The 12,299-nt window shown below is 49.3% G+C and overlaps 1 protein-coding gene across 1 annotated transcript in view; it reads left to right on the forward strand.

Moving 5' to 3' along the window:
• The first annotated feature begins 284 nt into the window (after positions 1-284).
• The window catches only part of SLIT3 (slit guidance ligand 3), a 572,899-nt gene continuing 560,884 nt past the window's right edge, over positions 285-12,299 (forward strand). Inside the window, exon 1 of the mRNA XM_079145392.1 lies at positions 285-917. Coding sequence (XP_079001518.1) covers positions 295-917 — 623 coding nt within the window. The 5' untranslated portion in view covers positions 285-294. The remainder of the gene's footprint in view (positions 918-12,299) is intronic.

Here is a 12,299-nt window from a genome sequence, read left to right on the forward strand (position 1 = left end):
CCAGCTCGGTGCCAGAACAACAACAACAACAAAGTGCCACAAGCCTTATCAGTCCTTGGCTCTAAAAAAGGAATGAGTTTCACTGCTTCTTTCCCGGGGCCGAGCCCCTTTCCTTCCCGGGTTCCTTCTCTCAGGCTCCTCTGCTGCCTCCTCCCTCCTGGCTCTCGGTCGCTCCAGCAAAGTTCCCAACTTAGTCGACATGACGCGCGGCGCAGCCAATGGGAGGCGGAGCTGGCGTTTTTGGGGGGGCGGGAGGGTGGGCCCCGCGTCTCCGGTGTCTGCCCTGCTCAGTGAATGGAGAGAGCGAACGCCGGCCAGCTCGCCTGGCCGCCCCGTACCCCTGCCGCCGCCGCCGCACGCCAGAGCCCAGCCCGGAGCCCGACCTCCCCGGGCGCCGTGCCCCACCGCGCTCGCCCCAGCTCCCCGACCCGGCGCGCAGCCCGAGCGGCCGGCACGCGGGCCAAGGGACGCCCGGCACCTGGGCACTTGGAGCGATGCGCGGCGGGGCAGCACTGGCCCCGCCGATGGAGCTGCTGCCGCCGCCGCCCGGCGCGCCCTGCTCCGCCCGCGCCCCGTGCGCCTGAGCGCCGCGCTCGCCCCTCCTCCGCGCCAACTCCGCCGCCCGCTCCCAGGCCGCCCGCGCTCCCCGCGCGCCTGCTCGCGCTCCCCGCGTCCTGCCCCGCTGAGGCAGCCTCCTTCGGGCGCGGGCCCCTGCGCACCATGGCCCCCGGGCGCTCAGGGGCCGGCGCCGCTGTGCGCGCCCGCCTGGTGCTGGCCTTGGCGCTGGCGAGCGTCCTGAGCTGGCCCCCTGCCGTCGCCTGCCCCACCAAGTGTACCTGCTCCGCCGCCAGCGTGGACTGCCACGGGCTGGGCCTACGAGCGGTTCCCCGGGGCATCCCCCGCAACGCCGAGCGCCTGTGAGTACCCCGCCCTGCCCCGCGCGGGCCACCCACCTGGGTTGCACAGAGGGGCCCTTGGGCGCCCCATCCTTCCTTTCACCCTCTGCCGCGCTGGATGCAAGTCTGTTCTCCCTGACTCCTCAATCAGATGCCTCGTTCTCATAGTGGGGGGCTGTGACTCTGGGCAGGTGTGGAGAGAGAAGTCTCAAAGCCCTCGCGATGGGCAGAGAGCAGTGCATCTCTGGGGGCGAGGGCCCCAGAGGCAGGGCCCGCTGACAGCTTGCGAGGACACTGGCACAAGGCGAGGGGAGGAGAGAACCCTGCAGTCGGAGATCTTGGGGTGGGGTGAGAGCTCCGCCGCTCCTCACAGAGCAGGACGAAGGAGAAAGCTGTAGAGTGATAGGGTGTCAGGACGCCGAGACGGTGGAGAGGGCCCCAAGACTGTGACCGGCTTGGAGACCACAGTGGGCCAGCTGCTCTCTGGCTGCCCTTGCAAGGAAAGTTGAGAGTGTGTATGGAGGTCTAACTTCTGAAGAACTGGACGGATTCAGAGTGGGTGATCGCAAAACCCGCCCTGTTGGAGCGCAGCCTCAGAGATGCCAAGTTGCAGCCCGGGTGAATTTTTTATGGCTGGGTTATAAATGCCTCCCCAAACGGGCCGGAGAGTGGAAATGCTGACAGCCCTTTAAATGAGACCGAGCGCTATAATCTTACAAACCGCACTCAGCTTCGGATCCTGGGCTTGGCAGCGAGTGGAGAGGCGCTTGGAGAGGGGGGTGGATTGACCCTCGTTTTAACCCCAATTGTGCAACCAAATATTTACTTTTCATATGTCAACGTTTTGGAAACATTTATCATTTTGATCCTCAGACCAAATTCAAAACTTGGACTCCAGGGTGGGCTCCTCTTAGTCCAAGTTGGGGGGTGGGGTGGGGAAGGAGGGAGAAATGGTGGAGGGAGTGTGAGTCTGCCCGGGAACCCAGCTGGAGGAGTGGGTGAGGGTTTGCCCTCCAATGGTGGACTCCCTGGATGTCTTGCTCTTCCTCTCCTCTGCCCCACGTTTTCGGGATGGGCCTGTGGATCTTCCCTTCTGCCTCTTGACTGGGCTGGAAGAGACTGGAGATGGGATGAACTGCCTCAGGACGTTTGCTCCTGTTGATCACCCCCTACTGCCCCACCTCCTCCTCTCTTCCACTTACTCTGTGTCACTCTGGGCAGAAACTCGATAGAAATTACTTTCTTATTCCTAGTGCTTTCCTTTGGCTTGAAATATTATCTTTCAAGTGCAAGGATTGTTCTGTTGGGTTGGAACATTCGATCCTAGAGAGCTAGAGCTGATTTTTCATTAACGTGCACAAAATCAGGCCTGGAAATGTGAAACGACTTGTCCAAGGAAACACAGCAAGTTGGTGGCCATAAGAGGGCCAGAAACCACGTCTCTCCCTTCATTCAGATGTTGTAATAGATCTTATCAATGAAAAACTCATTTTAGTGGTATTTTTATGTCATGAGTTAGTGAAGTAGTAAATGTAGTTCACGTTCAACAAGCACTTCTGCCTGTTTGTGTATGTGTATCATGTCCTTGAATGCCTGACACACCTCCTCTTAGTTACAGAGGTAGTGCTTGCTGCTCCATTTTACGGTTAAGCCATCTTGTCAGTTATTCCAGGTCGCATAGATAAAGTGTTTGAGTCCAGGCCTGTCTGGCTCCTGAGCCCACAGCCCTTACCAGTCCGCTGACTCCTCCGAACCCTGCTCGCTTTGGGCCAAGATCTACCTGTACACACACAGGCCTGGGAGGGTATCAGCTGGGCTTGCAGCTGAGAAGAGGCTGCTGTGGCTGCTGGCTTCAGGTGTAGCCTGAAAACTCTCAGCTCATCCTGACACTGGCTCTCCTACTTGGGTTCTTGAGACTGCTCCTCCCCCATCTTCATAATCATGAGGCGTGTTTGGCAAACTGAGGAGAGTGGGCCCCTCTCCTTCTGGCGTGTAGGAGGTTTTCAGAAGCTGCAGGCGCAGCACCACAGCTAGAGTGCCACCCAGCCACCTCTGCCAGGAGACACAGGCAGCTCAGAGCAGCCCATCTGCTGCACAACTGGAGAAACTGGGTGGAGACAGAATCTGGGCATTTCCAGGGGCTGCTGCCACGGTTGGTCATTGGCAGGCACTGGCTGAAAGGATCTGCTTTGAGATAGATATCTGCATCTCATCTGGCTCAGTTCTGGTCACTGGTGACACTGGCTACTGTACAAGGGGGTAATGGGGCTGCCAAGGCTGGTCTGTCATCTGGTCTTTTTCCTTCTTGGAATTGGGAGGCAGCCTTTAGGATCAAGCTGACTCAGGGTCAGCCATCCACAGTCCTTCGCCCCCAGCCCTCTCTCAGTGAGCTCAGACACAGTGTTTCCATTCTGCACGCTCTTGAGGGCTGTCTGGCATTTCTATGCTGTGCCGAGGACTTCTTCAGAGAGGAATTTCTCATTCATTCTTCCCTTCATTCATTCACCAAGCCTGACTTGAGCTTCTCCTGCATTCCAGTAACTATAGGAAACCACTGCAGATACAGAAGGAAGCCAGCCCCGCAGCCTAAAGAATGTAAGCCATGGGTGGAGGAAGGAAACTTCCTCAGACGAGCCTTTACATTTCCCAGGGCTCATTTTGTCAGGGGTACCAACCGCACAGCCCCTGGATGCTCTAGACTCTCTAAAACTCCAGCCTTCTGATCGCGAATGTTGAAATTGTGCTTTCAAACAAAGAAGAGGCATTTTCTCTTTCTCCATTCCTGCTGTCCTGCCTCCCAAAGAGCCTTTTATGAAGGGGTATGTGTGTGGTTGTTTCCCTGGATTCTTTTGACTTCAGAAACCTCATGGTATGACATTTGGGAAAACCTGAGCGGGGGTAATGTGGTCTCCACTTGGGCTTAGCTTCTGCCTGGAAGGGCGCCTGAATGGTTCCCAGTTCAGTTGGTATCTGTGTTGGGGACCTGTGTTCCAAGTCCTCCCCCACAATGTTAGCAGATCCCATGGAAAAAGGAACTGATTCCTTAGAGACTACTGATGATTTTACTTTTCCTCCTCAGTGAGGAGGTGACATCCACAAAACACCTAAGTAAATGGAGTGGAGAATTCAGTGTCATTTGTTATCTGTGCAGCAACGACAGAGGCTCTGAGAGGAGAGGGAGAGTCCATGGTGGTGCCTGAAACAAAACATTTGCCATGGAGCACAGAGCAAACAGATGTTGCGTTCGCCCTTCTGAGTACAAACGGAGCCTGCAGATGTAATCCTTCTCCAGCCCCAACGTCAGCCTGGAAAGGAGGCCGCACATGAAAATGAGCCCTCAGCTCTCACGCGGGCTCTTCTCTCCATCCTGCCTCTGGGCAGAGGCCCGCTTCTCACCCACGGCGAGATGGTGGCCTCAGCAGTGGAGCAGGGGCAAGAGTGGACATCTTTGGTTTTTCACTTGGCTCCAGAACATGCTGGAGACTGCTGTATTTAAATAAACATTTCCTGTTTGCGAAGGGGAACGGGCGAGAGGCTGAAACGTGAGAATGTGGTAACTTAATTTTCTCCATCACTCCAGAGGACGGGGAACTTTGCTGGTGGTTGGGTCCAATAAAAACCGACACCGTGTCATAGGCTTTCCCTCACTTGACCACAGAGGTCCCAAGGTCAAGTGGGAGACTTTCCAAGATGCTCAACAGCCAAGCCCTGTGTTCTGATAGTTACAGCCTCAGGGCCAGCTAAGGGGACCAGGGACAAGCTGGTGAGACATGGGCCTCTCTGGGCCAACTGTGATGTGGACTTTCAGGGAAGCACAGTGTTCTCCTGGATGGCTTACTGAGCAGCAGCATGCACCTGTCCCCATGGTGCTGTGCGACTCTGAACAGATTGCTGCACCTCTCTGGGCTTCATTTTCCTGAAAGTAGAATTCTAGTTTAATCATAGCTATTTTTTTTATATATAATCCACAGTTCACCAGTGAGCTGTCAGAATTTTCTTCCTCAGTGCCTAGGACAGGATCTGGCATTTAGTAAGTTTTTAACAAATATGTGTTGAATAAAAGGCTTATAAGCCTCAAAAATAAAAAAATATTTTTATAGGTTTTTAAGGGAGAAGTGGGCAGTTACAGATCTGCATTTTGATGAATGGTTAAGGGTAACTTACTAATAACCTCTTACATGAGATAGTAAGGATATCTAACATTTGGATTTCATGAACTAAAATCATTGCCTTACTAGCATGACCAAAGACTTCTACTGAGTGATGCACTCTGCAGTCTGGTTGCCAGGCGTTGCTTAGCAACCTTGCAAAACTCCTACTGTGTACATGCCCATGAAAAGTGCAGGCCATCCTGAACACTTAAACCAGGGAACTTTCTAATCAGGGCTCCATCAGCATCGCCCTATGCTCTCCTTGGGTTTCTATTGATGCTCTTGTATGAATTGATGTGTATTTGTAGGATCATTATTGAGTTTTGGTTTTGCAGATCATCTGGGTTTTCTATTACTGCTTTTTTTTCCCATTTCATTTCCATTGTTATTTTGTTTTTCTCCAGTTCTGTTTATTGTCACTGAGTTCTCTTCCCCCTGGAAAGCGAAAATGAAGGAGACTCAGGACTGTGGAATCTTTTGCCTGGAGTCTCAGAAGGACCAGCTTTCAAAGCCCTGTGCTTGTAGTCTGGGCCGGGTCTCCGGAGGCAGCCTGCTTTGGGTTTGAATTCCAGCTCTGTTGGCACAGTGCGGGAGTGTTACTGCATTGCTCTGGATTGCAGGCCATTTAATCCCTTAGTGCTTCAGCTCCACACCTGTAATGCAGGGCAGATCAGTGCAGGGATGTCGTGCATGGAGCCTGAGTCAATCCAACCAGTGCCCTCTGCACAAGGCCCGCCACACTGTTCCCCCATCATGGTCGCTGTGATTGTTTACCCATCTTTGAAGTGTGTACCACAAACACCTCTGTTTGGGAGCACTAAATGGAATTGTGTGCAGGGAGAACTTAACCCAGTGCCTGGTCCATAGCAGCATGCACAAACTACTAGCAGTAGTGACCATGGCCATTCTTTCTGTCCAGCAGGCCCTGTCCAGCAGGATGGTTTGAGATGTCCACTCTAAATTTTGCTCCAGATCCTGTGGAGGCAGATTCCTCGCCTGCATGTCGGCTGTTCCGGACACCCTCTTGCCTGGTCTCCTTCTCCCTCTCCCTCTCTCCTCTCAGGCCTGCTCTGCAGCTAAGCCCAGGTTGGCCTCTGTTCCATAAAAAGGGGATTACGGTCGAAGTGGTTTATATCTTTTCCATGGGTGTGCTGCTTTGTGGTCTATTTAAATAAGGAATGCATTTTATTTACTTATTTTGGGGTGGTGAATTTTCATGGGGAATTTTTGGCCCCGACTTTTCTTTCAATGCTCATTCCTTCTATCTTTCCCAAAATACCTCCTTTTACTGATTTCCTATGTCTGCTTCCCTTACTGCTTTTACTTGAAACAGCTGTATTTACTAGCATGCTCCACCCTCATTATGTAAGTGGTCTTAACCCTTTTTAGAACTGCTGAAAAGAAAGAAAAACAAAAGGTGGGGGCCAGAGGCAGTTCCAGAGAGCACTCCCGGACCACCAGTGACCCTGACTGGATGGATGCAGAGGGTGCCCCTGCCGTGGCACACCATGCTGGTCTTCCAGGACTCTCCCTTGCTCATTGCACCCTATCCTTAAGTTTAAATCAGCTCTGCCCAGGTGGGAAGCGTGTAGTAGGAACCCTGTGCTGTTCTGCAGACCTGGACCGTGCTTAGTTACTGCTGGGCTACCATCAGGTCACAGTATTGCCCCTGCTCATGAGGATTCAGTGTCAGAAGTACCATGTTTGATACAGTGATCCCTAGGAAAAACTGGCCAAGAAGTATAATTATAGGTCCTTAATATCAACCAGACAGGCAGTGGAAAGAGAAAGAGGAATGATCTATGGGGATGAAAGTGAACAAGGCTCAAATCCTCATTCTGCCACCTGCAAGCTGGGTAACTTCAGCTTCCTAATTTGTAAAGTGGGAATAATAATAATAACCCCTTCATAAGATGCTGTATTGGATTGACTCCTATAGACTTCCTGGGGTAGTGTGCATCTGCCATGAATTTTCCTACCATTATCATAATTCTCACGGACTGTACTTCTCCTTCCAGAACATGCTCAGTGTGAAGCCTGATTTGGAAAAATATTGATTGCCAGATTCACAAGGGGTCCTTCTGCCCAAGTTCCAACCACGTAAAGATTGGTTTTCCATCAGGGCAATAAAGGGGAAACTGGCCAGAGTTCCTTGCTCAATTATGCCCAGTGATGAAGAACTCAGTTCTTCCAATAGCAATTTATTTCATTTGTAAAAATAGTCCTTGTAAGAAAATCTTCTTCGTGTGGGGGCTGAATTTCTCTCCCATTGATTGTTGCTACACAGAGCAAATATCATCATTTTCCAAATGATAGGTTTTCAGAATTCTTATTGCTGCTGTTGTGTTTCTCTCCACCCACTTGAGTCTCTTCTCTTCTTCCATCAACTTTTATAATTACTTCAGCTATTTCATATATGTTAGGGTTTTGGGGGACAGACCCTGTCCCCCAGAATCCTAGTTCTTTTCCTTGAAACAGGTTCCTTTTTTTTTTTTTTTTTTTTTTTTTTTGTGGTGCTGGGCGTGGAACTCAGGGCCTTGCTCATGCTAGGCAAGTACTTTGCCACTGAGCTATATTTCCAGTTCTCCAGTCTTCTTTGATTATGCAAGTTGAGTGTCCTTTATCCAAAATACCCAGAAGCAGAAGTATTTCTGATTTCAGATGATTTTTGGATTTGGGGATATTTGCATAACACAGTGAAATATCTTGGGAATGGGCCCCAAGTCTAAACATAGAATCCATTCATGTTTCACATTCACCTTATACACATGGCCTGAGGTAATTTTATACAGTGTATCTGTGCATGAAACAAAGTTTCACTGTGTGGGATTTTCCACTTGTGGCATCATGTCCTGCTCAAAATGTTTCAGATTGTGAAGCATTTCAGATTTTGAATTTTCAGATTATGGATGCTTGGGATTAATTAGTTACAGGAGACCTTCTGTACCCTGAACATCTTATTTGACTCCTCTTAGTGCATTCTGAAGTGGCCTTTTCACTCTGGACAGTGCTGGTCCTGGGCTGGCTCATTCTGACCAGGCCCATTTCCTGCCTCCTCAGCATCTCCCAAGTCTGCCCTGCTCTTATCTTCCTGTCCCCTACACCTGTGCAGTTAACTTTTTGAAGTCTAAGTGTAACACTTTGTATTTTTCCTACTTAACTCTGGCAAATCATTTCATTTCATCAGTTTTTCAGGGACATTTCCTATTTCAATTTCTCCCTCTAACAAATGATCCACTTCTTTCCCTGTTTTCCACTATTTATTTCCTCTGTCATTTTAGTGAGCTTGCTCTATGGGTCTTTCTTCAAGTTGCCAGTATAATTAACAGAGTCCTCTCTGTATTTTTTTTTTTTTCCAAAGACTTTCTTTGGTTCAGGATATTGGATTACATACATATCTTGTCCCACCCCTTCTGACTGGGGTGGATAAGAATCTTGAGGACTTATTAGCATTTTCTTTCCCTGGAGTTCTGCTGTTCACATTTTCTTTGGAGTATTTTCCAATTAATGCTTCATTCTGCAATTTGGTGAATTTTCTCTAAACTCTTGGTTTCTCATGGAACATTCCATCATGACATTGGCTTCATGACTGGTCCATGACTGGTCCTAGAGGTCCCAGGCCTGGGATGTGGAGGGCATGTGTGTAGCTGTGTGCACTCACCTCTCCTGGCCAGTATTTCAGCATGAGGAACCAGCCCCTTCTCCCAATAGCAGGGCTCTCACACTTCACATTCAAGGCCTTCTTGATATTCCAACAATTATTACTGGTAGGGATTGTCATTGTCCTCTATAAGACTTCATTAGAGAGGGGAAGTGATGTCCCCAGGTAGAAGTGAGAGTAGCTGCACGGCAACCACTCCATGTCACTTGTCTCCAGATCTTTTGAGTTGACCCCTTGTCTGTCTTCCATCCTTAGTTCTCAAAGAATAACTATAAGAAGAAAAAATTAAGTCCAATGTGAGTATCTAAGAACCAGTTTGATGCATGGCATCACGAGATCATGAGATGATGTCAATGTGTGATCTGGAACATGGTGAAAAAGAGCCAGAGCCTTCAGTTTGTGGGAGTAGGTGGCATTTGAGTTGGAACTTGAAAGATTAATAGGGTGCCCATAGGCAGAACAGATGGGAAAGTGGACGGGTTTGCAGAAGTTCATGGTTAGATGGACCCGAGCCCAGTTTAGAATGATAGGAGCTGCATCTGGAAATTTTCTCTAATAAGGGTTTTAAGAACAGAATCCACTAGGTCAAGTCTTAGGAAAAATATCACCTTGGTATGAACTACCCCAACTATACAAACCACAGTGAGTGGGGAAGAAGGTATATTATTATTATTATTATATTGTTATCATTATTTTGTTGTATTGGGTCCAAAAAGTATATTAGCCTGTTTTCCAGTGCTATAACTAATACCTGAGGCTGGTAATATAAGAAAAAAAGAGGTTCAGTTAGCTCATGACTCCGGTCAGGGTCCAGTTGGCTGCATCACATCCTGGTGGTCGATATCATGGGGCAGCACATGTAAGAGGAAACAGAAACCTTCGTAGTGTGGAGGGGCTGTCTGGCTCTTTCATAATAATTCACTCTCACAGGCACGACCTGGGCCTCTTGAGCCCTCCATTCATGCCTTCCGAGCGCAGTATCCAAGGACCTCCTTGCACTAAGCCCCACTCCTAAAGGTCCTCCTCCCACCCAGCATTGCTATGTTGGGGAACAGGCTTCCATTGGGGGGCACACCCAAACCATATCCAATCCACAGCAAGGGCTACCCCCCCCAAATCAAAGATTCTGATGGACCTTTTTGACTGGTATTGTCCCCTTCAAGCATCTCCTCAAGTTTTGACGGACATAGTCTTCCTTTCTATATAAACACACGACTTCCTTTCTCTTAGCCATGATCTCTGGTTTCTCCAGTCTGGTGTCAGGTCCTGTTAGAACAGAATGAATATAAGATGTGTCCTGGCAGGAGCAGAGTGTGACCTCACTTGTGGCCTTATCACTGCTTGTGTGGGCTCAGTCTCTTCTCTTGCCTGAAATACCAGACTGGGTTCCTGACCCCAGATTCATTCTCCACTTTGGCAGCAGTGTGTGTTGTGGTTCCTTAAAGTCTGTCAGCATGTTTCACCACCCACCTTGTCTCCTCTTGAGTTGTTTTGCTCGCCCCCAGTTCTGGTCTGCTTCCAGGTGTCCCTGTTCTTGGTCCCTTGCCCTCTAGAATGACTGCATTCTCTAGCCCAGTCCTTTCTGCATAGTCTAGAGTCCATGGTCCTCTGCCCATCTGAAGTTTTTGACTTGACCATGGATTTGTCACGTGTGCCCTTCTCTCTAAATCTGACCAGCTCCTGCTTTCTGCCTTAGCCCTTCTGTCCTTGTTTCTGCCCTCTCCTGTCTCCATCTAGTTCCCCCTGGAACTGGTACCAAATGTGAACTATTGACATTGGAGCTCCAGGTCCTGAGATCAGATTCCAGGAGGCTCTTCATGGCTTGGACCTTCACTAGAAACTGATGACATACAACTAACTCGTGGATCTGTCCTGAAAACTCCCTTAGACTTCATCTTCGTGGCCACCCAAAGCCTTTGATCATGTTCAGAAGGTATATTGGGGTGCTACAGCATTTGAATCTCTAAATGATGAATTCCTTAGACATTCTCCTCAACTCTTTATCCGAACCAAGAATAGAGCAGATCATTCTGTCATGGAAAAGCATTGCAATGAGTGTTTCACTGAAGAGGAGTCCTACTCAGAAATTTGTTGCAGAAGTTTCTAACATTCTTTTTTCTCCTCTCCATCTCTGCCCAGTTCTGGAATGCAGGTAGAAAGTGTCCTTCCTGTGGTTTTTCCAGGCAACATTAGTGAGAAGCCTGTGGGGAGTACAATTGAAGATGCAGCATTAAATGAGTGGAAACGCCCAGGCTGAATCCTGGTGTCCATCATTTTCTAGCTGCAGGACCCATATGTACCTTTTTGTATCTGTAACCTTTGGAATGGGAGGAATAACACTTATCTCATGAGGTCGATGCAAGGTTGAACTGAGATCAGATATCCTCAAGCATCTCTTAAATTCAGTGCTATGTGAATATGCACACCCACTGTATCTGATCTGAACCACTGAATCCTGTGTCTAGAGGATGATCAAGGTATATTTTAGAGTCTTTCATTTACAGAGGAAGAAACTTAGGGAGTTTAAAAACCTTCCTCTTATTACCCATGTCTTTCAACTCCTATCTCGGTTGACTTTTTTCACTTCACCAAATGTCTCTTTTACAAATGCAACTGAAGCCTCTTACCAGCCGTCTCGCCATCCAAGCAGGTAGGACACAGAGGACTGTTTGCCTTACTGGGTGATTAATAAAGTGGGCAAGCTTAAAGGATCAAACAGGGAGTACACGAAGAATGGAGCCATTTACGTAGCCTCTGATGGTCTACCACGATGAACAGCCCATGAAGTGTCCTCATGACTAGAAGAGCTCAAAATAATACCCAAGTCAGTCTGAACTGTCCCTTTCCATCCAACGGCTGCCAGAGCAGGCTTCCAGGCTAGGCTGGGTGGGGAGGCTGATGGGACGGGGAGGTGCTGGGACCCTAAAGGATGAGCTCTGAGTCCTCAGGAGTCGCTGGCAAATGCAAGCTGCACGCATCTCTCTTGGTGTGGACAAATATGTAGAAAAAGTCACACATCATAAAAAACAGCACAAGTGGAATTAGAAAAAACTCATGGGGAAAATATTAATCCGAGAACAATTGTATCCAAGAAAGCTCTCAGGAATGCCTCCGCAGCTTGCTGGCAAACAGCGCGCGTTCTGCATTTTATTAGAGTCCTCACTGCGTAGAACACTGACATTATTTGAGAGGCATTTCATAAACACTGACACAGGGCGCAGCCCCATCTGAGGCCACAAGGAGACATGGGCCTCCTTTGGGAAGCCAGCCTGCCCTCCCCTCCTGGGTCAGAGCTGGACCTCTAGCTGGACCTCGTTTCTGGGCCTGCTGATTCCCTTAGGCTCCTCTCTTGGGTTGAATCAAGCAGGAAGGAATTTTCCCTGAGGAAATGAGGAAATAGGCTTTGGGATGAAATTTGTTCTTTGGGCAGTTTTGCCTAAGAGCCTGGGAGGCCAAGGAAGAGTTGGCTCCAGCGTGAGGGTTGGAGAACCTTCACAGGCCCAGGGAATTTCTTTTAGGAGATCTCAACTTGTGCCCAGAGACCGAGCATGTGAGCCGGTCAGATGGTGGTTCTTAGGCACCTGGTCCTGG

This window comes from Sciurus vulgaris (genome assembly GCF_902686455.1).
Source record: "Sciurus vulgaris genome assembly, chromosome: 6".
In the NCBI taxonomy this organism is placed as follows: domain Eukaryota; kingdom Metazoa; phylum Chordata; class Mammalia; order Rodentia; family Sciuridae; genus Sciurus; species Sciurus vulgaris.